We start from the raw sequence: 26,451 nt of genomic DNA, 5'->3' as shown, positions 1-26,451 counted from the left end.
GAACACCTTGAATTCAGCCGAGTGATACTGATTTTGGATTTTTGGCCTCTGGAACTGTGAGAGAATATGTTTCTGTTAAGTCACCACGTGTGTGGTACTTTGTGAGAGCAGCCCTAGAAAACAAATATAGTCACAGGGTGGGATTCATTTATTCCTAGTAGTCCTTACACAGAGGGGATGGCTTTTTGGGATTTCAGATTTATGAAGAGGGCTCCTTGAGACCCCATCTTAGGTGAGCCCTGGTCTTTGTCTTCTGTCCCCTCAGAACTTGTGAGGGACTGATACCCACAGGGTTTGTCAAATGCCCTCAAGGTGAAACGTGACACTTGGTCAGCTTTTATAGATTTTGGCCTCTGGATATTCCTTCCTTCCTTTTTAGGAAATAACTACAATGTTTTTTTTTTTAAACATTACTCCAACATTTCAGTTGATTTCATCTAAGGGTCAGGAAGGTTGTCTAGTCAGCCATGTTGTGGGAAACGGAAGTCAAATCGGCATTCCTTATCATCAAGATTGCCAAAGGATAGACGTGTCCATTATTTACTGTGCTAAAGGCAAGAGCAGATCATGTCATTAAAGAGGTGGTCAAGAGATAAAAGGAGTGCTTAGGGGGATGGGGAATACATGGTGGGGGCTGCTTCTCAGCACTAAGCAAATGTCTGTCAGCAGTGGGAGTTGGGGAGTGTGGGCAGTGTGAGGGGAGCAGACAACAGTGCACTTGTCAGTGTGCTTCGAATCTTTGGTCGCTGAGGTGATCCTGGTTCCACCCTTACCACACAAAATACCTGGGGTCTTTCCCAGTAGGGCAGGATACCAGTTGTCAGCTCTTGGCCGGGGAGGACCCATAGTTTTCTCTCCCCTTGTCTTTGCACCTCGTATCTCCAATCCTCGGTAGGAGGCTGTTAGCCCCTCAGGCTCCAGCTAGCCAATCTTGGGCTTCAACTCCTTTTCCCTAAACCCTTCAGGACCTCCCACCTCTGGAGGGAAGGTGTTCCTGTCAACTCCCTCAGCTAGGAAACCAAGCAGAGAGATGTCTCATGCCCACCTTCCTCTTGCACATGCTTTTTTAGGCCTGGGAAATCCACATCCATGCCGCTCCACTGTTGGAGGCCTGCTCCCAGTTTTATTTTTAGTATTTAAAGATTTTATTTATTTGAGAGAGAGAAAGAGGGAGGGAGGGAGAGGGAGAGTGTGTGCGCACGGACACAAGAGTGGGGAGAGGGGAAAGAGAGGCACAGGCAGGAGAAGCAGACCCCCTGCTGAGCAGGGGGCCGAATGCGGGACTTGATCCCAGGACCCCAAGATCAAGAACTGACCCACAGGCAGACACTTAACTGATTGAGCCACCCAGGGGCCCCTGCTCAGGGTTTTAGATGCAAAGATGAGAAACTGATCGGGGCTGATACAAGCAGAAAAGGAGTTTGGAGATGGACATAGAGAGGATCTCACAGATTCTCTTAAAGAGTTGGAGGGAAATAGCTTCAGCGGGGACCCAAGCAGGAACAACGTTCAAATCAGACCCCTTCTGGTGGGGACGTCACTGTGCTGGTGTGAGCCCCTGTTGGCCATTGGCTACTTCTTCCCAAGCTCCTGCTTCTGCTGCTGGTGCCCACCTTCTAAGTCAAAGCTGGGCTGGAGCCTCTAGGCCAGCAGTGAGGGGGCTGGGAAATGAGCATGTAGCATTTGGAGCCCCCAGAGAGAGGAAGAGTTTCACATCTGCAAGGGGGGAGATTCCTCAGACACATGCAGGAGAGTCAGGTGCGAGGGGAGGCAAAAGAATGCTGAGAGTCCACAGGGGTGAGAGGGTGGGTGATGGGGTGTCTCTTTTCTTCTCTCCTGAGCTAGATGCCTCCCCAAGTTGAGTGCCCCTCCCCCATCGATGTGTGTTTAGGAAGTAAGAACTTAACTGGGGAAGAGAATCAATTTCTCTCCCCTGTCTCAAGATGAGACCCAGACCCCAGTTAAGATGTCTGGGAGCACAAAGAACTGAAAATATGGTGATCCCTCCCTCACAGTGTTACTGAAAATAATTTAAAAATACTGAAATGTAAAATGAGTGCAAGGAAGGTCAACGATCTTCTCGTCTCCAGCCCTACCCCCACCCTGCCTTTCCCCCACCTCCCGAGCCCATGATACTTCATTTTAAGAATGTCAAGTCATTCCAAGAAGAGTTTTTCCCCATTTTTGTGGCCTTTACGGAATCTGCTTTATTGGGCAATCTGACACAGAGGAAGGGACACTGGTTGCTGACTTCAGTGTGTGGGGTTAAGTTCATACCCATGAGATTGTATCGCTGATATGAAGAGCTACCATTTGTTGAGTGCCTACTGGAGACAGCACTCTTTTTTTTTTTTTAAAGATTTTATTTATATACTTGACAGAGAGAGACACAGAGAGGGAGCACAAGCAGGGGGTTTGGAGAGGGAGAAGCAGGCTTCCTGCTGAGCAGGGAGCCCAATGCAGGGCTTGATCCCGGGACCTTGGGATCAAGATCTGAGCTGAAGGCAGACGCTTAATGACAGCCACCCAGAAGCCAATTTTTTTTTTTTTTTAAGATTTATTTATTTTAGAAAGAGACAGAGAGAGCATGAAGGGGGAGGGGCAGAGGGAGATCGAGAGAGCGAATCCTCAGGCGGACTCTGCCCTGAGCGTGGAGCCCAGCACAGGGCTCGATCACACGGCCCTGAGATCATGACCCCAACCGACTGAGCCACCCAGGCGCCCCTGGGGGTGGTGCTTTTCATGGAATATGACTAATCCTTAGGTCTTTTGATTTCCACGTACAGATGAGGAAGCTGAAGGATCACAGGCTAGCAGGTGCCTGAGTGGAACCCAAGGCTTCCTGGACTGATCGCTCCCAGATACCATTAGACCCTCCCCCCACCCCGCACTGTTCCCAGGTGACGGAGGAAAGGACCGAGGAATACCTGTGGAACGGACACGGGAAATAGCAAACGACAGCCTCACGCGCTATCTGCCAAGTACCCAAACGGGGTACCATTCACGCATACAGATGAACTAGAGAATAAAACTGTACTAGAGCACCAGCACTATATAGAACACGTACAGATAGCAAAATAAATCCAGTCCAAGTATCCCTGAGAATCCCAAAAGTTCGCTGGCCACCGTGACTTGAGGCTGCTTTCCGGATCTGTCTCTTGGCCATCTGGCTGGATTTTGCAGCATCTCATTTTTTATCCCTCATTTTAAGTATTTTTGTTTCTTCTAATTACAAATTGTTCCTCACAGTAGTGCGCAGAAGAGGCTGGAAATTATACTCCTTAGTGATCAAGAATTTTTTTTTTTAATCATTGAGGCCTTTATAAAGCAACACATTCCCCCTGTGGAGTGTTTTTTTTTTTTTTTTTTTTTTTTGCCAAGTGAGCCTTTAAGATCTAGCTCTTCGGTTGTTCAGTTGCTGTCCTGGAATCTGAGAGTTTTAGATGCGGGGTTTGCTCAGGTGGTTTCCCGCTGACCCTCACAGGTGGGCGAGAGAAGGAGGGGGTGCTGTACCCCTTGGTGTGCACTCCCTCCTCGGGGACCAGCTCGGAGGACCCCTGCCCAGATGGGGCCCCGGGGGTGCTGCCATCGCCAGGATTCTGCCTGCTGTTGTCGGGGACTTGTGTAAGGACACTCAGCTTGTCAAAGACTTCATCAGCGGGCGGGAAGGAGAAAAACAGAAGCGTACTGTGAGGAGGGTGGCCTAAAAACTGTGAGGGGGATAAAAAAAGAAAAGGAAAAAAAACACAAAGTCAGTGATCAAAATTTCCCCATTCCTTGTTCCGGGCTTACACAGATTTTATATGGAACTCCTGGCTGGAGAAGGCTGGTTTAAAGCATGTGACAATCACAGCATCAGAGTTCCTCAAAAGTTTAAAAACAGAATGGCCACACAGTGCAAAATTTCACTTCTGAATACATACCCGGAAGAACAGAAAGCTGGGTCTCAAAGAAAGAACCAGAAGGTAAGAGCAACGCAGGTGTCCGTCAGCGCTGGCACGGAAAAGGAAAATGTGGTCTATCCTTACTGTGGAAAACTACTGAGCCCTGAAAAGGAATGGATTCCTGACACCTGCTACACAGGGCGTTATGCTAGGTGGAGTAAGCCAGACACGAAGGGACGAATATTGTATGACTCTACTAAATGTGAGGTCCCACAAGGAGTCAAATTCACGGACAGAAAGTAGGAAGGATGGGGGGTGCCGGGGGCTGCAGAGGGCGAGAGGGGGAGTTCTTGTTTAATGGGGACAGACTCTATTTGGGATGATGGAAAAGTTCCGGCGATGGACAGTGGCGCTGGCTGCCCACCAGTGTAACCCAGTGTGAAGGCATTTAACACCACGGAACTATGCACTTAAAAATGGTTGAGATGGCAAATTTTACGTTCTGTGGGTTTTACCACAATTTCTAAAATTTTGACCATGAATCTGCACCTCAGACCACTCTCTGATGGTGCAATCAGATCCCCCTCTGATAATTTTTCTTGTAAACTGGGAGGGACATTTTTTTTAGACCGATCCCAAGGCTGTGGCATAAATGTGGCCCGAGCGTCACCTCCTCTAGGAAGCAGCATGTTGCAGGCATGGGATGAATGTGTCTTGGAAAAAGAATAGAATCTCCCACGTGTCCTCCGGCTGAGTTAGGGGCCCTCTTTGGGGTTCACCAGCACCCGATGGGTCCGTAACCCTGAGCCCTGCACTGCTGCCCCATCGGGAGCCACGAGTTACGTGTGGCTTACTCACCACCTAAAATGTGGCTAGTTAGAATCCAGATTCTGAAGGCTTTGTAGGAAAAGAGAAGGTCAGTATTTCAAGTATTAAAAAAGCTATTCATTATGTGTTGAAATGATTATTTTGTATATACTGGGTTATATAAAATATATCATTAATGTTAATTTCGTCTTCCTTTTTTTATTTAAAGAAAAAAAAAACCAGACATGGCTACTAGCCAATTTAAAACACACGTGGCTTGTGCTATGTTTCTGTCTAGCGCATTTTATGGATACGGCCTTGTCGGTTTCCCTCCCGGGAGCTGGGGGTGGGGGGCTGGTTACGGGCCAGAACCTGAGTCTAACCATCTGGGTCTCTCCCGCTCTTTGAACCATGAAAGATGCCCAGCTGTGTTTCCCCGAACATCTGCTGACTTCAAGTTTGCCAATTTCCCTCCTTGGAGGTCCACCAGTGTCTTCAGGACAAGGTGGAGACAGTCTCAGGGCTCTGTGGCTTTCCTTCTCCCCTCCGCTGTTGACTTGTAACTTCACCCCTGACAGTTCCCTGCCCTCATAATGTCATCTCCACACTCAGCCCTTTGATGGGACTTAATTTAAGCCGTTGGCAGTGGCACTGCCCCTGGTGAGGACCTGTCAGGATTTCCACCTCCCACCCTCTGGGTCTCCAGCAGCTGATGGAAGGGGCGGGGTGGCAAGAGGAATTAAGTCCAATCTCTGTTGTACAAAGGGGGACACTGGGGGCAGAAGGAACCTCCCCAAACCTTTGGGTCCAGTGGATTCATAAGAATGGACTAGAGCCATTCTTGATTCTCCAGGGCAAGGGGACAGGAAAGAACAGGGGAAGACGTGTTGTAAGTCTCAGGAAAGCAAGGACCAAGCTGGTCTCTGGGTGGGAGACACACACACACACACACACACACACACACACACACTCAATATATCCTATTGGATAAACCTCCCTATGGCTTCAATGCAAAGTCTCCATCCCGACTAAGTCTCCCAGAACTCGCAATTATTCTCTGGGCCATGGTTAGGGGACCCTTACATCGTGCATCAGGCTGGTGAATTTCATGATGCAATGATCCCAGTCTACATAGTTTCCTGGCACCTCCCTCGTTCTCACCACCCCCCTACCCCAACTCTCCCCTTCTCCAGCACCTGGCATTTCTCAGATCGATCACAGTGGCTGGCTCTGCAGGGGGGTCTGCAAAGTCTTCTAGCCCCAAAGGGGGCTCATTCCAGCCACCCCTTCGCTGTGCCCATCTCTGGCTTTGACTTGCCTGGAAGCACGTAGTCCCATCTGTCCTTTCCTGTCTGACCCGTCTCTGTGATGGCGAGCCAGAAGCAGAAACAGCAAGTGACGAGCTGTGTTTCCTGCCCCGAGCTGTGTTTCCTGCCCCGTCTCAAGTGACGAGCTTTGTTTCCTGCTCCATCTCCACTTACAAAACACTTTCCACCCGAACAATGGGCCTTTCCCCCTTTGTTCTTCCTGCTTCTCAAGAGTTCACAGAGGCCTCCTGGCTCATTCTGGCACTGCCATCCTGGTGAACACCTCTTGTTAAAAGGTCCCTAGCCACTCAGAAACACTTGCCTGGGTTCACGTGTCTCACTTGCCACCCACCGTGGCTGTTGCATGGCCCAGACCAGCCCTCACTGTGGAAGTGCTTGTGCCCTAGCCTCTGGGGACCCTGGGGCTGGCCTGGCTTGCAGCAGAGTAGTCTCAGAAACTGCGCTGTAGAGAAGAGAGGGGCCTTGACCGCGGAACTGTGTCCTTCCCGGTGGTAGTCTATAGCCCCCAACTGGGTGGTCTGGGGACGAGGCCTGGCATCAGCTATCATGACAATATGGCCACAGGACCAGAAGGGATAGAAGTGGCAAGGCCTTGGATGGGCACATGCATTTTGGAGTGTGGGACACTCCCTGGGACTCAGGGACCTGCCGTATCAGCAAAGTTTTAGGGGTTCCGTGGAGTAGGGCGAGCTGGACATCTTCTCCAAAGTAAAGGACCAATGATCCCATCCCACCCCTCCCACTGCTAAGAACTAGCACGATGCTAGGTGGGCCTCATGGGTCTGGGGGCAGCATGTTCTGCTCTAGGAATACAATTCACAGAGTGACACAGGACAGCTGCCACGGGCAGGAGAGGGCCCTGCGGAAGGTATGGGCCACGGAGCAGGGTGCCCTAACCACATCTCGTGGCTGGTTGGGGCAGGGCTATGAAGGCCCAGCACGATCGGCCAGTGATGACACAGCAATTGAACGTGAACTGGATACGTGCTGTGGCAGGTCCCCAAAGGGTCTGTGGTGGGAAAAGATACTGGCTGGAGTATCCGTCAAATCCTAAAAGGAGAATCACAGTGCAGGTCACTACAGTTTGGGGACTAGGTGAGGCCATCACACAGCAGGGAATTATACCCTGTTAGAAAAACAGCTCCTAGATGTTATAGGGAACTGGGAGAGATAGTCCAGGACACTGGGAGCCTGGGCCACCCAGAAGTGAGTCACCCCCATGAGGCCTGCTGGACCCACCAGTTCCTACAGTGAGGTCTGAGGAGACATATGCATGGGGCCCAGCCTCCCACACTACGCACCCCTGCTGTACCAGCACGTCTGCCTCTGCTCACACCATGACCACAGGGGCGGGGGGGGGGGGGGGCACAGCTGAGGGAGTGGGAAAAGGTCAAACATGGTTCATGGGAAGTTGGGCACAGCACATGCGCGCAAACCCAAAATGGCCTGTGGTAGCACCAGGGGCTGAACCGGAGGGCCCTGAATGGCAGTGGAGGGGAGGAAGCCCTCCACTGGTGCTCTTCTTTGTTGGAAGAAAAGTGGCCCAAGATTGGGCTCCTCCTGGACTCACAGGCAGAGGTTAATGGCTAGGCCAGTGCAGTCAGGGACCCAGAAGAAGGGAGACGGGAGGGTCAGGGAAGAGGAAGTCTGTGGGAGAGGCCTGTGTGTGGACTCAGGGAAGCGGCTCTGTGTCTCTGGGTCATTTCTGAACTCTGAGACCGCCCCGGGGCCCTGGGCCAGTCAGACCTCAGTGGTGCTGACCAAGGGCCTGTGGAACAGGGACGGCATATCATTCCTCAAACAAGCATCAGCTCCAGCCAAGGGGCTCTGCTGCCCCTCCCAGTGTCGCCAACTCAGAATGTGACTTATTTGGAGATAGCGTCTTTACAGAAGTAATCGAGGTAAAATGAACTCCTTTGGCCTCAAATCCAATATGGCTGGTGTCCTTAGAAGAAGAGGACGTGTGACGCAGACACACACAGGAAGGACGTCACGTGAACACGAAGGCAGTGAGTGGGGTGATGTGTCCACGAGCCCAGGGATGCCAAAGAGGGCCAGTAACTACCAGAGGCTTCCTCAGGGCAGACACAGGAGTGGCCCCGCTTACCAGCGTTCCCAGAGACCCAGTCGGGGAACCTGGTGCTCCCTGCGCTCGCAATTTTAGGCTCTGTGAGTCTAGAGCAGGGTCAGCGAACTATGGCGAAACCCAGGAATTCAGCACGGTTTTAAGAGTTTTAAATGCCTACATTTAAGCGGTTTTATAAGTACTTATACAATATCTTGATTTTGCCTCTTGGGCTACGAGGCCTAAAATATTTGCTCTATCTGGCCCTTCAGGGGAGAGTTAGCCAACTGCCGGTCTAGAGGGTTCCCAGAGGGAGGGCTTTTCCCACAGGAGTCCTGGTAAACTTTAGGTTCTGGTCGTCCCCTCTCATGTCAAGAGCTAGCTGGCAAGGAAAGGCCTCCTCTCCACCCCCGGCCCATCCCAGGCCTACCTCTTTCAGGTGCTGCGGCAGGCAGTTCCCCGGGCAGAAGGCGTGTTTGGTCTTCTTGTACAAACACCACAGCAGGGCCGAGCAGCCAAGCAGCAAAAGGGCTGCGCACAAGGACGCTGCCAGGACCACGGCCACAGTCCAGGGTGGGGCTGTCTCTGGGGGGACAGGGGGGGGGGGGGCTGCGTTAGACAGCAGACAAGGACACCTGGGTCACCTGACCTCCACACTCCGTCACCATGGCAACCCGGTGGGAATCCCTGAAAACGGGGCCAGACGCCCATCTCGGGAGGGGGCCGGTGAGGAGGAAACACGGACACCTGCTCAAGGATCCAGGGGTTTCCAGCAAGTGCCCCCCCAACCCCCCACCCCCTTCCTGTCTTTTTCCAGCTTTGGTTTCGGGCACGACTGCTGACATACACGAGGAGAACACTTAGCAGGGACTCTGAGCAATGAGCCTCCCCAGGTTTCTCGAGAAGCCTCTGCTGCCTTGACGCAGGAAACGGGACCCCAGAGCCCCAAGGAAATGCATGCGCTGTGGGGCTTTGTACTGAGAAGGGCAAAAGCTCTTGGCATGACACCACCAGCTGAGCCCCCGGCCGCTCAGACACCCGCCCGAACTCCAGTGTGGCCTCTAGTGGCCTTGCGGCTGGCACGACCTAGCACCCACCGCGGGTTTCTGTCTGGAAAAAGTCACAAAAGAACTCACTGCCTCTTCTGCCAACACCTGGCCTTCCTTTCTTAGAGCCTTTGCTATCCAAAGCTTATGCCTGTGAATCCTTCCTCTGCCCCTTCAAGATGCATCCGTATTTCCTAAAATCCAGGGCTACCTTTCTCAAGGACCTGCAGCCATTCCTCTAAATTGCAATCTTCGTGAAGGAGACCCCCTGTCCCCCAGCCTTGGCGGGAGGGGGGGAGCCTGACTTGATAAACACCAGGTGGCATTCGACGCCGATGGAGCAGTGTGGACGCTGCCCTGGGCCCCTCTCACCTGCTTTGTGATGTGTCCCTTCCCCGAGCCTCTCTTCTCTGCCTCTCTCTTGTTCGTCCTTTAAAACACCCGGGTAGCTCTTTCCCTCCTGCAAGTCCTTACTGAGTAAAATCTGTTTTTACTGCTCTACCAGCCAGCTTTGTCTCTGACCCAGGCATTTGTGGTCCCGGCTCCCCTCATTCAGCACCAGGCGCCTTCTCCTGCTGCCCGGGGCCACCCACCCTCCCAACCCCAGGAGCCTGGCAACCGGCACCATCCTCCCGATTAAAACCCAAAGCTTCTGGGGCCCAGAGAGGACAAGCCAATGAATCCTGCCCTTTAAGAGCAAGTCTTTTTAGAAGGGAGTCATTTTATTTGCGGAGAAAATGTCGATTCCTACTTGCACAGGGCAGACCGAAGTTCGCTGGGGCTGGGTTGGCTGCCGGCCCCCCAAGCCCCGCACTGAGCAGTGGGTGCCCACAGGCGTTCGATGTCTGAACCCATGTGGTGTTTGTAGTGGGGGGGAGTGGGAAGCAGGGGTTGGGATGGGCCTGCCCTCCTCCCTTGCTCCTCTTTGTTTCCATTCATGCTGGCAGTGGTCTGGTCATCATCAACTTTCTGGCCTGGGCCCTGAGCTCAAGGATCCTCCTCCCAGACCCCCTGCAAAGTCACCTCACTTGCTAGAATTGAGGAGGGGCGCCTGCCAGCCCATATTTTCAGCACATCCAACCCAAATATGTCTGTTCTCGGTGAACGCAGGGTCACATGGTGAGGAGCCAGACGGAGGGGCCCCCCCGACTCAGCGAACAAAGATTAAGCCCCCGAGCCCGCCACGGTCGCTCACACTGTGCTGAGCCCCTGGAGGGCAGCGCCCGGTCCCCTTGTGGTCCAGCCAGGACGTGTCGGCATCGCTTGTTTAAGGATGCTTGACAGGCACACCGGGTCAATGGCAACAAAATTCAGACGATGCCTTTGTGAGTCACCCCAAGAGAGAACGGGTCATTGCTTCACACGCGCTGGGACTTAGGGGAGGACCTAGGTGTCAGACCCTCCCCAGAAAGCTCTCTTACTTCCTTCAGTTCCACTTGATGGTGTGGCCTGGAGGACTGCCTCTCCCTGTTTCACCCGCAGGGAAACTGTGCTCACCTGGGGAATGAGTCCATGGGCAGTAAATTACAGGAGAGGTAACCTGCTCTGTCCCTGTTCATTTACCAGCTGAGTGACGCTGGCCAAGTTGCTTCGCCTCTCTGAGCCTTGATTTCCCAGTCTGTGAAAGGGGCAGATCCTTACAAGGCTCTCAGGGAAAAATGAGTTGTGAGGTTCAAACGAGATAGCTATGTCTACACAAACCTAAAATGTTTCACAAAAGCAGGTTTTCCATGGGTTATGCTTTCCTGTTATAAAATGCTTGGGTTTTGTCAGTTCCTGGGTGATCGTTTATAGTCACAAAATATTTGAAATATTTCTCTCATAGGCCAAATTGTAACTCTCAAAGCATGTCTTGTGACAGTAAGGTCTCAGGACCTTAGGGATCCTTCACAGTGTGACTTTAAGAATGTCATTACTAATAATGATGGAGCCACCCAGGTGCCCCAAAAGAAGGATAATTCTAAGACCAGGGATTCTCATGACTCAAGCAGCTTGGGGGCTCCCAAGGTACAGAATTCTGATTCAAGTAAGAATGATTCAAGAGAGGATTAAAATGAGAAAAAAAAAAAAAAAAAACCCAACCAGAGAGAAGCGCTGTAGAAATAACGTGTGGCCTGGAAGATAATGCAGCCCATGAAGGGAGGGCTTTCCATTATTTAAAGGCATTGCAGAGGCTCGGCCAGCCCAGACGCAGACAGGTCCACTGCGACACTGACCTTGGGCTTCCAGATGATGGGAGGCACTGAACTGGGGGCCACAGAAAAAGAGAACGACAGAGAAGTCCCTCCAGGAGGACAGCAGGATTTTCTGTGTGGCTCTGTAGCCCTGAGAAAATGTGCTACTACGATTACAGAAGATTGGCATGTCTGTGTCCGTGAGATGGGAAAGAATCCCGAATTCAGGCAAACACTTAGTGCGTTTACAAAGCAAGGAAGCAGCAATAATAACGTGATTCAGAAAACTCCAGGCCAGTGACCTTGAAGTGGATCTCCAGAAAAAATAACAAACATCCCGGAACAGATAATTAAGTGGCTAATTACCAAAAAAAGGATAAGGATGATAACCGAAAACAACATTAGGGCGTTGAGAAGAAATGAGCTCAAAATGGCTGCTTTTCCCCTTTTTTTTGGGCAGGGAGGATTCGTTGTGAGAGTATGGCATATGATGGGCTGGTTTTTCCCAGGTTGTGTTCCTTGGAATGCTGATCCTCAAAAAGGATATTGAAACATCAGATATGCTAACGGGGCTCATACACGGGGGGACTTTCCTGAGAGGCCCCATCATTTCTAAGCACACCTGATTACGGGGCTCTTATTTTGAGAAATATCCAGACATCGTCTCGAACACAGTTGACACAGCATTGCACTTGGCACTGGCTGTGTCCATTTTAGCTGGTATTTACCAGTTTTTTTACATTTACATTTATAGCGACTTTCCAGACAAAAAACCAGCACCGCTTATATAAAAGTCCGCTCTCTTTGCATGGGTCAGGGATCAGTAAGCAAGCAGCTGAACAGTAAAATGGAAGCTGTATCCTGGAGCGCAAAGCAACAGATGGGTAAAGATCCTCAAGCTCTTTCTGGCAAATGAGACGACACAGAGCAAAGCTGGGCGAGAAATACGTTCAATGACAAAAAGCAACACTCAGGAACTTGCTAAGCGGAAATGGCGAATCAATGGGATCAGAGCGTTGCAATTTTCGCCGAACTGCACTGTGATACAGAGGACGAAAAGTTTTGTTCCCTCTGGAAGGAATTTTTGCAGCCCCCAGGTCAGTGTCTTGCTTCCAGGAGGGCCTCAGTAATGAAAAATGGCCAGGAGTGGACCTGCGTGTATTCATCCTTCCACGGTCTGAGCTGGCTGAGCCTCCCTAGGATGTCTTTAAATAATAAAAAAGCCTGTTGTGGGGCGCCTGGGTGGCTCAGTCGGTTAAGCGTCTGCCTTTAGCTTAGGTCATGATCCCAGAGTCCTGGGATCGAGTCCCACATTGGGCTCCCTGCTCACCAGAGAGCTTGCTTCTCCCTCTCCCTCTGTCTGCAGCTCTGCCTACTTGTGCTCTCTATCTCTCTGACAAACAAATAAATAAAATCTTAAAAAAAAAAAAAAAGCCTGTTGTGTAGGTGCAGATATCCAGGGGGCAAGACTGTATTGTCCTGTGTCCAAATGCAGTATGTCTGTATGTAAATGATCACACTGTATGGGCCGATGGTACTCTTCCCACCTCTCTCTTCCTTCTTTTCCTCCTTCTCTCTCTCTCTCTCTCTCTCTCTTTTTAAGAAATAGGGAGCAGGGGCACCTCAGGGGACTCAGTCTGTTAAACGTCTGCCTTCGGCTCAGGTCATGATCCCAGGGTCCTGGGATCAAGTCCCACATCCAGCTCTCTGCTCAGTGGAGCACCTGCTTCTCCCTCTACCTCTGCCTCCTGCTCTACCTACTTGTGCTCTCTCTCTCTCTCTCTCTCTCTGGCAAAGAAATAGATAAATAATCTTAAAAAAAAAAAAAAAGAGGGGCCCATATCGGACTCTCTGCTCAGCAGGGAGCCTGCTTCCCCCTCTCTCTCTGACTGTCTCTCAGCCTATTTGTGATCTCTCTCTCTCTCTGTGTCAAACAAATAAATAAATAATAAAATCTTAAAAAAAAAAAAAAAGAAATAGGGAGGACTATGAGCAATTGTGTTGAGGTCCTGGAAGCCAAGACAAGTGGCCCTTGGTGGGGACAGTGATCAAGGTCCCTAAGCTCTCCCTCATGTGTCTGAGGGGCTGGAGACATGCAGCCCAGGTAAGGGAGTCTTCTGGGTAGTGTGGTGGGGCTCGACCTTGCTGGTGGTCTTGGAGGACTGATAAGACTTGCATCAGGAGGCCTGAGAGGACAGAATGAGCACAGCGCGGATGAGTGAGAGGAGGTAGAGCCCAATGAATGGAAAACACGTCCATCCATCCCTTTGGTCTAAGAGGGAACGAGCTGCCTCAGAAGGGGTAGTCTCCTTCCAGCAGGGAGTTGATCAGTGAGAGCTGACCTGGCTTGTGGTTGGAGCCAGATGTGTTTCTGTCTAAGGGACCTTCCAACGCTCACCCTGGGTAGGGGTCTCCAGAACGATCTGAAAGGCTCGGAGGAGGCAGAATTATAGGTGGTGCATCTCAAGACTCACCGTCGTCGGCTGTTCGCTCACACACAGGCTGGCTCCATTCCCCAGTTTTGTTCCGATCAGGAAGAAACCCTTGAACTCGAACACAGTAAGTTGTCCATGGCTCAAGATCTCTGAGGACCTCAAAGTCATATTGACAGGTCATTGGCCACTAGGAACAAAGACAAAAGTAAAAACAGGCCTCTGTACCTCCTCTCCCCCGCCAGTCTTCCCAGTTATGATCTTTACTTTGGGCTCAAAATAGGAAGCTAAAGGAAGCAGGTGTTCCTCCCCGTTCATCTCCAGGGACCCTGAGATGACTCTGGTCCTGACAAACCACTTCATTTCCTGAACTCTCTAGTTTAGATGCCATACAAGCCACTCCACTCACTTTTGAAAAAGAATTAGGTTGTTTAGGTTGAATCGGATCCCCTCCCATTCATATGTGGAAGTCCTAATTAGTATTTGGAAAGGAACTTAGTTGGAGGGAATCATGTGAAAATGGGCTTGTTAGGATGAGCCCTAAACCAACATGACTGGTGTCCTGGTGAGAAGAGGAGATCTGGACACGGACACAAAACCCCCATAAAGACGAGGTGGAGATGGGGTTGTTACTTCCAAGAGCTAAGGAGCCAAGAACTGCCAGGGACCTGGGAGCTAGGAGACAGGCATGAACAGAGCCTTGCTCACAGCCCTTGGAAGGACTCTCTCTGCTGAACCCTGGATCTCAGATTTTGAGCCTCCGCGACCTTGAGACAACATGCTTTTGTTGGGTTTGGGGAGATCTGGTACAGTAGCCCCAGAATGGTAACTCCGGACCCTTAGCGTGGGGCTCCATGTGATTTTCCTCCTAGGTAAAGAGCAGGTTTCTGACCCTGGTGGCCCAGCGTTCTTCTTTGAATTGCTTTTCCACGTGAGCCCCTGAAATGGAGCCAGCCTCCTCTGCAAGGCACCCGCCACGGACTCCCTGACTCAGCTTAGTGGGAACCTAAGTCATCCTTACTGATGATCTGTTCCTGAGTTTGGAAAACCAAAACAGTTCCCGGCAAAGTAAAGGGAACTAGAAGAGTATATACACCCACATTTCCATCATGGTTCTTGGTTCTATTTTCTGATAGAAGGGTCCTATTTAAAATGTGTTACATGAGGGACTCCTGGGTGGCTTCAGTTGGTTAAGTGTCTGCCTTCGGCTCAGGTCATGATCTCAGGGTCCTGAGATCAAGTCCCACATCGGCCTCGCTGCTCAGCAGAGAGCCTGCTTCTCCCTCTCCCCCTGCTGCTCCCCCTGCTCATGATCGCTCGCAAATAAATAAATAAAATCTTCAAAAAATAAAATAAAATGTGTTAGGTGAATAGGAATTTCAATGGAAAATGAGCACAAGCTTTTTTTTTTTTTTTAACTTTAGTAATTGGTTATTTTTCTTTTGGTGTTGGGTTTGTTGACAACTTGTCTCTCTCTATTCCTTTCTTGTAGGAGAAAGTCAAGCTCGTTGACAACAAGAATTGTATTATACCATTGACTGCATGAAGAGTATGGTATAACTTCTAATAATTAAAAATAAAAAAATCCTGGCTTTCATTCCTAGGGACCCAATGCCCCTACAACCTTGCAGTGCTATTTTGTGCAGAGATTAAACTCAGGGTTGATCCACACTGGCAGGCAAGGAAGGACAGACGTGAAAAGCCCCGTTCAAGTCCCCTCTGATTGCCTTTCTAGCCAGCTTTCACACCCTGGGAAATTTCTGATTTTATCTGCTCACATGCGCCCATCAGGAAGAAACAGAATTTTCTGAAGCCTTTTATGCTATGAGTTTACGGACTGGATACAGCAGCCTTTTAACACTGCATTCTAGAAGGGAACCCTATTGTCTTATTCTTTGCAGGCTGCCGTAACAGAACACCACAGAGCAGGCGGCTTCTAAATAAACATGTTATTTCTCACAGCTCTCAAGGCTGAGGGTCCAACACCAAGGCACCAGCACACCTGGGGTCTGGGGAGGGTGGCTTCCTGATTCCGAGCCAGCCATCTACACGCTGTGTCCTCATCACAGGGCACAAGGACCTGCCAAGGGAGCTCTCTGGGGTCCCTTTTATAAGGCTGCTAATCCCATGCCTCCCAAAGGCCCCAACTCCTAACACCTGCACATTGGGGATTAGGTTCCCACATGTGAATTTGGTGGGGGACACAAACATTCAGTACAGAGTGAATTTAAACCAGTCCTGGTGACTTTGCAGACACTCGAGAGGGAGGACCTGGGAAGCAGGTGGCCTTTCCAACACTTGGCGTGCCACAACAAAGTCTTCCACACGACGGGCACAAGTGACAGGACCAATGTGTCACTAGATGCCTATCCTGTGGGCACATTCTAGATAAGAAGCTAAAGATAAATTGGGTGTTGCCTTTCAGGTTTGGTGTGGGAGGCACTTAGGCATGGTAGGCTATGGAGACAGAGCCTTAATAAAAGTACACAGCTAATCTTTGAGTGGGTCAAACCTGTCTTACATTTGCATCCCAGAGCTTAGCAGAGATGCCTGCATTTGGTAAGTGACTATAAAACTCATCATTCTTTATTGTTTTCTAGGCACACCCCCCCTAGGGCTTGACTATAAGCCAAATCATCTATTTTGTGAAGGAGGCTGATATCCTGCATCATTTAATGGAGGCTTTTGGGGGGGGGATTAACTTGAAATTTTGGGGGCCTATGCAGTAGGTACACATACACTTACCACATCATTCCTATGACAACACACACGGGTGACACTTTCCTCCCAAACTCTTGAGAATGAAGTGACAGAACCAACATTTTTAATATAGAGGAGGTAACATACATGTAACTTAACTTATGTAACATACATGCAAGTCCACTTAGGACCATAGATGGCATTCAGCTCAGAAGCACTACGTATAAGGAAAAGCCTGACCATGGATGAATGAAAACAGCCTTATTGTGTCTACATAAGGGGAAGGAAAACCCCTGTATCAACCACAAAGGTTGTTCAGGTAAAGGGTCAAGTTTATTTTTTTCATTATGTCATTAAATCCCCCAAATCCTGGGAAGTAGGTTATTATTTCCACTTGATTAATGAAGTGGGTTTTTTTTTTAAAAGATTTTATTTATTTATTTATTTATTTATTTATTTTAGAGAGAGAGAGAAAGAGAGAGCATGCATGCAGGGGGAGGGGTAGAGAGAGAGAGGGAGCATCTCAAGCAGACTCTGTGCTGAGTATGGAGCCCAATGTGGGGCTCGATCCCTCAACCCTGAGATCATGACTTGAGCTGAAACCAAGAGTCAGACGCTTAACTGACTGAGCCACCCAGGTGCCCCACCAAGTGGGTTATTATGCCCATCTTGTAGACATGAGGAAGCTGAGGCCAAGGATGTGATCAGAGTCACAGTGGCAGAAGCGACATTCCAACAGGGTCTGACTCCTAGCTCAGGAAACATCCCCTGAAGAGGAGGAGAGCAATGGGGAATAGTGGGGTCAGTGTGATACTGTTCATCCAGCATCCAGGGGAGGGGCTGCCTTGACCATGGCTTGGCTATTCTGTGGTGTACATGGGGCATAGCGGTTCATACCATAAAACAGCAGTCATGCAGCCTGTCACCTGATTCAGTGGACCCCAACTTCTGCCAGCCAAATGTTGAGTCAGCTCTACCCACCTTCTCCTACAACTTCCCTTCAGGGAGGGAAAGGCCTGTTTTCACAGCTAAACACACTGGAAGTCTGCTCTATGTATTTCCCATGGGGCCTGGGAAGCATGAGCCAAATACCAGGTATACGTCAGACTGGGAAGCTTTTGGCACTCAGAGGATCTGGCCTTAAATCCTTTGGAACATACGGTGCTACCACCTTGCGAGATCCTGACTGGATGGTTTCCTAGCCTCCTTTCTCCATCGTCATGGCCTCAGACTAACACTAGGCAAAGAAGGGGAGCCTATGTCTGAAATGCATATGATTTGCTGAGCTTACCTTTTCATCAGAACTATTTTTCCAATATTGCACGTTATAAACCCATGAGTTATAAATATTCCTCATTGTCCATGTTTCAGGCTCATTCTCCATTTTAGGGGCTAAGAAACGCATGTGTAAAGAATTAGCAAGTACTTCTACTTGCATTTCAGGTGGTCCGATCATGGCTAAGAGGAAGAGAACAAAGCAAAATGACAGTCAAAAGTCACGTTTTAAAAACATCAACATTTATTTTTCATAATTGGGCAGACCAACTGGTTGACTGAAGCACCCTGCTCTTTGATGTAATTTTGCTATGCCATTGATTGATGTGGTCAAGGAGGGTAGCTGGAGTTTGTTTCTTAAAACAAACAAACCCTGATAGCCTTTTGTTTTATTAATCAAGTTTAGCCCACTTATGTTTATTGTGATTTCTTTTTTTTTTTTTTTAAGATTTTATTTATTTATTTGTTAGAGAGACAGAGAGAGAGAGAGCATGAGCACAGGCAGACAGAGTGGTAGGCAGAAGCAGAGGGAGAAGCAGGATCCCCGCTGAGCAAGGAGCCCGATGTGGGACTCGATCCCAGGACGCTGGGATCATGACCTGAGCCGAAGGCAGCCGCTTAACCAACTGAGCCACCCAGGCGTCCCTGTTTATTGTGATTTCTGATATATTTGTAATTATTCCAACTATATTATTTTGTGTTTTCTATGAAGATGTGTGTGTGTGTGTGTGTGTGTGTGTGTGTGTGTGTGTGCGTGCGCGCGGTTTGTTCCTTTTTTTTCCTTTCTATTGGGTTGAATTTTCTTTATTTCTTTTGCTGGGTTGGAAGCTATAGATGGTAATTCTACTACTTTTAGTGCCTAACATACATAATCAATCATATATACTTTCCAACAAAGTCTGTAGCTGTTTCTGCCCAATGCTCTTTTACCGGATATTCACGTGGCTAGCCCCTTTGCTTTATTTGGGTCTCAGTTCAAATGTCACCTCCTCAGAAAGACTCTTTTACCACCCTATGTAAAGAGCAGCTCCCAACACATCCTACCCCAGAACCTTGCTTTATTTTCTTGAGAACCACAGTCACATATGTCATAAAATATGTATCTCTTGGTTTCCCTGTCTTCCCCTCCATTAGAGTGTAAGCTTCATGAGGACTGAGATTTCATCTTGCTATTATAACTTCTGCACTAAGAATCTGCCTGTCTTATAGTAGATGCTCAATAATAGTTGTACAATGAACAATAAACATCTCTGGGTGACTGCTGTTTGAGTTATATCCTGTTTTCTTCTCTGACTGCTGTTATTATTACTTTTTTTTTGAAGCTGCTAATGGGCCTGCTTCCAGCATTCTACCTTGTCTTTAATCTGCTGGTAGCTAAAAACCAGATAAGAATATTTATTAGATATCTTTTCAAAGTAAGTATAAACAGATTCTATGTGACTTCTTGTAGCACTTTCCTGTCATATAGGCTTCAAGAGGCAAGGATTCAAAGTAGGGTAGCTGTTGCTAACAACATGAGCACAGGGGCCTGCTCTGAATCTTTACTGGGCCACTCCTTATCTGTGTGACCTTTGGGCAAGCTGCTTATCTATACGGTATTAATTTCTAAAGGGAATTTCTGCAGATGGGCCCAACATAGGAACTGGAACCAGGCAGGCCCTGGTAAGTCGCTTAGCAACTACAGGAGCAGAAACCTGTGCTACGTTTTGGAAAATTGACTACTGTGAAGCTGCTAGTATTTTTTTAATGTTGATTTTTCTTAGCTTTTGTAAAGATACCTTTAGAAAAGATAATACACTTTGATAATTTCTGACTCCAGAAATAAGAGTTTTGTTGTCCAAGCCTGGGACAGAATTGGGAAAGAATGGAAGGGTATCCTAGCTGCAGGCACCACCAGGAAAGGCGGAGCTGTGGGAGCCATGAGGGTCCAGAGCCAGAAGCGGTATAAAGACCCTGCCCCACACAGACACAATCCTTGCAGGCCTTCTCTGGAGCTTCTCCTTGGAAGGCTGCCCTTAAGTTTTGTTCATGAGGTTCTTGTCCCCCTTATCCTCTTACTGTCTCAATTGCTATCAGGTGGTTTAATCAGTCTCCAATTCCTGATGTTCTAATTATGTTCACCTCATGACCTCTGGTGAGTCCCCATGACCCCCCAGATCTAACCTGGGAACATTCTGTTGGATGCTTACCAGCCAGCCTGACCCAACACATCTACCATTAGCTGAATCCATTGCTCTGTCCTTCATTCTGGGCAGGCTGGCTGTCTGCACCTGATCTTCCTGTCCCTACCCCTGCCCTGAATAACCTTATTCTTCTGCCTGTCATGTCACATTTCCTTCTGGCAAATGTGCTACATCAATCCTTCTGGTTCTTCTCATTAACAACATTGGCCTCAACTCATTCTTACCCACAAGGCATTAACATGAATAGAGTTACGTTTAATTATTGTGTTAACTTTATGACCATCCTTTCCTGTCTTTCCAGCCATGACATCATTATATTCCCTAAGCTCCTTGAGCAAGGCCACCCACTCTGTGGGTGCTCAAAAAGATTCCTCCATGACCAGGCTACCCCAGGGGGAAGGAAAACCAAGGTGCGATGACAGCATTAGGACGAAATGGAAAACAAAGTGGCTTACTGTCATCCAACGGACAGAAGGTGATGTTTACCCAGTCAGAATGCTCATCGGCAAATTCAGCCCTGACTCTCAAGGTGTGATCACCATACTTGGAAAGACTTGAGAAATCACATTCCGTCAAGGCAGTCCTCGTGCACATAGCTTGGAATTTCTTATAACTGTAAAACCAGAAAAATAAAACCATGAAAGTTCTCACTTCAGTCCCTCTGGGGCTCACCGGTGCTTTATAAATCCCTACTACCAAAGGTTAATGGAGGATAACTCGAGAAACATAAACCAAATTCTTAATTGTCACTTCTGAGGAAGAGCATGCATTATTTATGTGAGCACTTCCCCAATTGCGCTCCATGGGATTTCAGTGATTCTTGAGATATCATAAGTTGTTTAAAAAATAATCTGTCCCTGGGTGCCTGAGTGGCTCAATCAGTTAAGCCTCTGACTCTTGATTTTGGCTCATGTCATGATCTCAGGGTCCTGAGATCGAACCCCGGTTGGGCTCCCAGCTCAGTGGGAAGTCTGCTTCTCCCTCTCACTCTCCCTCTCTCTCTCAAATAAATAAATAAATAAATAAAATCTTAGAAAAAAAATCTGTCTGTGGTCAAACGATTTGGGGCAGAAACTAGGTTAAACATAAAGAAGTGTCTATCTTCATAACAGAACTTCCTCAGCAACATTTGTATCCTAGTGAACACATGTCTCTCCAAAATGGGCTTGAGTCTTCAATATATTCGACCAAGAAAGCTTCCCTCCTTGATGATGCTATTTATGAAAGCAGAGGGACACAGTCTGTGAATACTGATATAACACAGCTTGGCCAAAATAGGTCTGTTACAAGAATTTCAAACAGTGTCCCACAAATGATTACTGCAATTACTCTGGAAAAACTATGCAATGATTCACTTTTTTTATTTATTTTTTTATAAACATATAATGTATCATTAGCCCCAGGGGTACAGGTCTATGAATTGCCAGGTTTACACACTTCACAGCACTCACCATAGCACATATGCTCCCCAATGTCCATAACCCAACCACCCTCCCCCTACCCCCCTCCCCTCAGCCCCCCTCAGTTTGTTTTGTGACATATAGAGTCTCTTATGGTTGTCTCCCTCCCGATCCCGTCTTGTTTCATTTATTCTTTTACTACCCCCAAACCACCCCCCCCGCCGTGCATCTCCACTTCCTCATTCAGGGAGATCATATGATAGTTGTCTTTCTCCGACTGACTTATTTCACTAAGCATGATACCCTCTAGTTCCATCCACATCATCGCAAATTGCAAGATTTCATTTCTTTTGATGGCTGCATAGTATTCCATTATATATATATATATACCACATCTTCTTTATCCGTTCATCTTGCAACGATTCACTCTTACACAGATTTGCTTTATACAATGGGTTTAGAACAGAGCTGGAGCCCTGACACCCACCCTTGAAGGGAGGGTGGCAGACACGTGAAGTTGAAGAAGGAAAACGATGTCTGAGAAGCCCGACAGGTGTGTGTGACCACCTCGCGACCACCTGAGGAGGGCACTCAGGCTCTAGTCTTGCAAAAAGGGGGGGTTTTGTCTAACTGGTTCCTCAGTGTACCTTCCTCTGATTTGGCTGTCCTTAGAGGTGATAACGAAGCTGATGATGATAAAAATAGTAACAGCCCACTTGTCAAGCACATAGGTGTCAGGCGGGGCAGGAAGTGTTTTTACCTGTATGACCTCAAGTCCAGGAGGGCAGAACAGGGATCACTCCTATTTTAAAGATGGGGTGCAGGGATGGAGAACCTGAGAAACTTGCCCAACAGAGCTGGGATCAGCTTGACTTCAGAGCCCACAGTCTTAGGCATCACACCATACCTCATCACGTCCTTGATGATGCCCAGAACAATTTCTGGCTAAAAGTAGGTAGAGATAATTGGGCTCAGACTATTCTACAATCTGCTCTTTTCTCATACTATCCCACAAACATTCGTCAATCCAAACTCTTCATGGGTTGCCTAACATCCCACTGTTTGGAGACTCCAGAGGTCATAGCATGAAGGGGGCTCTCTCTCCTGAGGTCACTTCCTTCATTTAAACTAATGTATCAACTGGCTGGAACATGGAACATTCCAGAAGTTGTTTTGCAATAACTTCTCTCTCACCAGGTGATTTTTAGGGCATCTAGACATATTTTTCTCCCCGTTAAGTAGGTCGTAGAACCCATTCCCCACATTTACATCTCCTTTTCAAAGATGTTTCCATATTCAAATCACCAATCCGTTCTCCTGAAGTGCGCCGGCTCTGCTCACCCCACCCTGCACACACATGTAAGAGTCTGTGCTACCCGACCTCTCAAGCTGAATTCCAAACAAATCTTTCACAAGCCATGGAAAACAGCAATCAGATTTTTCAAGATCAAATTTCTTCCCCAGGGACACCTGCAGCACACGCTTTGTTTGCCCCAGCATATCCCATGCTCAATCTGGATGTCCGTGCTAAGGACAAGTGGCACCAGGTTGCTGGGAAGCCACTGGGAACTCGTGCCTACAAGACTGAACATCCCAACCAAAGGCCTCTACTACAAGGGCACAGAATGGAATAACAAAGAATAAATAGGTGTGCGGGGAGAGAGAGATAGGGAGGAGGTTAATTTTACAGAGTGAAATCTGTAGAGCTGTCAAGACTGCAGATACAGACATGAAATTATCAAACCAATGAGTGGTAGAAAATACACAGCGGGGAAAAATTGTGGCAGAATCACCTGTCCTAAATCCTTGAGGAAACTGACAAATTTGATGAAGGACTGTAGGTCAGATGGAAGTCCAGCCCCAACATGGAAGGTGTCGATCTCAACAGCTACAGGGGGTGACGTAAGAGATCATCCTTGCTCTTAGGAAATTCTCCATGAAATATTAAGGGGCAAAGGGCATGAGGTAAGACAAAGAGGGACAAAGGAAACATGGCAAACCTTAAAAATCGGTGAATCTGGATATAAGCTATTTGGAAGTTCTTTTGCACCATACTTGAAATCTTAAAATCTTGAAATCTAATCTTAAAATGAAATCTTAAAATTCTGTTAGCGGGGAATTCCTTCGAACTAAGAAGTGCCCCCAAAAGTCAACAAAGACAATCTTATTCATCTTTCTATGTCTTCTCTGCTTCGACAGGCCTGGGATGTGTTTTTAAAAGCAATCTGGATGAGAAGGAGTGTGGGGTTAATGGGATCTGGGACTCTATGTTTCCTCCTGCTTCATCGAAGTGACTGTCTGTGTGTTTATGAGTCACACTGGAAGCAGGTGCGTTGCTCATCACCCTTTGGCCTCCTGCTGCTGTTTGCACTTAGCATCAAGGTGTGTCCCCTGCATCTAGCCTGTGGTGTATGATGGCAAATATGAGGGAGGGCTGGCAGAGGGAAAAACGGACAGGCGGGGCCGGTACTGGGAGATCATAGCACCCCTGAGATAACCGTCTCGGTGACACTCACCCTTCCTTCGTAAGCCTCTGCTGCTTTCAGAGGCTAGAGCTTTTCACAGTGAGTAGCTAGCTATCTTACCTTCTATTTCAGGACACAACCACAGAGTAATTGAGCACCCATTATGCAAATTATGTGCACCCCCCAGCGTGTCAGTGTTCTGTTATCATCTGCTGGAGGGGATGGGTGATAGCATGGCAAGGACCCTCCTGTTTTGCATACCTCAGTTTTCCTGGATGCCTCCCACTTGCAAATTGTTGACTTAGAGCAATCCTGCTCTCATAAGAGGAGATGATCTCAGTGACGCTTTCTCTCTTAAAAAACATCAGTTGTTGGGCACCTGGGTGGCTCAGTTGGTTAAGCCACTGCCTTCGGCTCAGGTCATGATCCTGAAGTCCCAGGATTGAGTCCCCCATCGGGCTCCCAGCTCTGCGGGGAGTCTGCTTCTCCCTCTGACCTTCTCCCCTCTCATGGTCTCTCTCACACACACTCTCTCTCAAATAAATAAACAAATAAATCTTTAAACAACAACCAAAAAAATCAAGTGTGACAAATCACATATGCTTGTGTGACAACAGGCTACCGCTATGGCCAATGACATCCATAGCCACATGATCAAATGTCTGTATCTACCTACCAGTGGCCTTGTGATCATCAAACGATAAGCTATTCCAACAAGAAAAAGTTAAAAAAGATTTTACTTGTCTTTTTTCAGAGAACAGAGCTTTCACAAGAATCTCCGGACAGAGAGAAAAAGATCAGCAGGGAAGTTCCCTGTGGGTTGTCATGGTCATGTGGGCTATGGCAGTCAGACTCTTTCCTGTGGTCCGGCCCAGTGACCAGCTCAGGGCCTTCCTCGAAAGAGCACCCAGACTCACCTGTGGTACTGAGCTGTGAAAGTCAGATTCCCTTTGGGAAAAGCAGGCAACTCCCACTGTAGAATGTTCTTGAAATTAACTGACTTCATTCTGACGTTTTCAGGAGGTGGCACCATTCCTAATGCTGTAAAAATAAAAGGGAAATGTCTGCATCGTTGTTCCTCAAAAAAGTTGCACTAGTAAATGACTGTATCCAACACTCGGGTCTCCTGTATGGCTCCATGTCTTCAAATGGGCACGTGGGGGAAGGAAAAAGACACACATGAGCTGTGCTGAGGAGTCTGGATTTTATCTGGAGAACCACGGTTGGGGGGGGGGCAGTGGTGTTGGAGGCTGGGGTGGGGCAGAGAGCGAGAGTGAAGTGGGGACAGAGCGGGGTGACCAGGATTTAGGTGGTGGGAGAAAGGTGTCAGGGGGCGGGTAGATAGATTTCAGGTATATTCCCAGAGGTATAGATTCTAGACTTTCTGGTACATTTGGTGTGGAGAACTTAATATTCATTCCTGGCTTAAGCATCTGAAGCCCTGATTGTGGCTGGGGGCAAGGACATCAAGAGTCCCATTTTTGCTGCATTAGGTTTGAGATGGGGAGAGATATGCACGTAGAAATGTCCCAGACAGCCGGAGAGAGGAGCCTGGTGAATGAAGGAGAGATCTGGGCTAACGACAGAGATCATTTCTAAACTTTTTTTTTTTTTTTAAAGATTTTGTTTATTTATTTGACACAGAGAGAGATCACAAGTAGGCAGAGAGGCAGGCGGAGAGAGAGGAAGAAGCAGGCTCCCCGCTGAGCAGAGAGCCCGATGCGGGGCTCGATCCCAGGACCCTGGGATCATGACCTGAGCTGAAGGTAGTGGCTTCAACACACTGAGCCACCCAGGCGCCCCATTTCTAAACTTTTTAATAGAAAATATCAAACATACAGAAAAGCAGACGGAAGAGTTTGACAAACCATCGCCAGCCCATCACCCAAGGGGGCCAACAGAGATTCACATTTGAGTCACCGGCCTATAGCTGGTGTTTAATACCAGGGTTCTGCTGGTCTCCCCTACAGGGATAGCGGAGGGCCCGGGCAAGAACTGGGCTATACAGAGATCTGGCAGAGGTGAAGGATCCCAGGTAGAAACAGCCTGAGAGGTAGGAGGAAAACCAGGACCGAGTGGTATCCTGGAAGGCGGGGGATGAGTTCATCAGAAAGGAAGGAGGGGTCCATGGTGGCTTGAAGCCGGGCAGGAAATTTAGAGGAGGGCAGAAAAGGTTTCGGTGGATTTAGAACTCCCAAGGCACAGAGCTGTGCTGTTGGGGGGCGGAGCACCTCTGCTGGGGTGCTGAGGACTGAATGGGAGGCCCTTGGTGGCCAGACCCGGCACCCGATCACTTCCAGTGAGCCTCTGGGGTCCGTTCAGGGGTTACCCTGGGGCCACCGCTGCCGGCGTCCTAGCTCGGCCTCCAGTTCCCAAGCGAACGTCGGGCCGCGGAGCCCGGGAGGCGCGCGGCGCCCCGACCGGCCGGCGCCCCGGGGACAGCCCGGCGCCCCCTCCCCGCGGACCCCTCACCTGACATAAGGAGGCAGCCGCCCAGCCAGCTCCGCAGGCTCCGCGGCATGGCAGCGCCGGGAGCCTGGAGGGCGCTCTGGGGGCCGCGCCCCGAAGAGCCCGCGGGTCCTCACGGCCCCGCTCGGTGGCCGCTTCCTGGTACTGGATGGGCGGGGCTGCACGAGGCCCCGCCCCTCCCTGGGCCCCGCCCCGGCCGGGATCAGGCGCGGTGCTTCGGGTG

At 49.0% G+C, this 26,451-nt stretch overlaps 1 protein-coding gene across 1 annotated transcript; it reads right to left on the bottom strand.

Moving 5' to 3' along the window:
• Positions 1-3,428: 3,428 nt before the first annotated feature.
• Positions 3,429-26,358, bottom strand: LOC111155723 (interleukin 10 receptor subunit beta). The gene is given in 8 exon segments (XM_022516065.1): positions 3,429-3,500; positions 3,503-3,710; positions 8,515-8,669; positions 13,779-13,926; positions 17,728-17,894; positions 20,350-20,507; positions 24,677-24,800; positions 26,232-26,358. Coding segments are annotated over 8 exon segments (1,053 nt in total). The 5' UTR covers positions 26,281-26,358; the 3' UTR covers positions 3,429-3,456.
• Between the last annotated feature and the right edge of the window lie 93 nt (positions 26,359-26,451).

Source organism: Enhydra lutris, unplaced genomic scaffold, assembly GCF_002288905.1.
Source record: "Enhydra lutris kenyoni isolate GAN:26980312 unplaced genomic scaffold, ASM228890v2 scaffoldscaffold43, whole genome shotgun sequence".
Lineage (NCBI taxonomy): Eukaryota > Metazoa > Chordata > Mammalia > Carnivora > Mustelidae > Enhydra > Enhydra lutris.
This window is presented reverse-complemented; position numbering and strand designations above follow the sequence as displayed.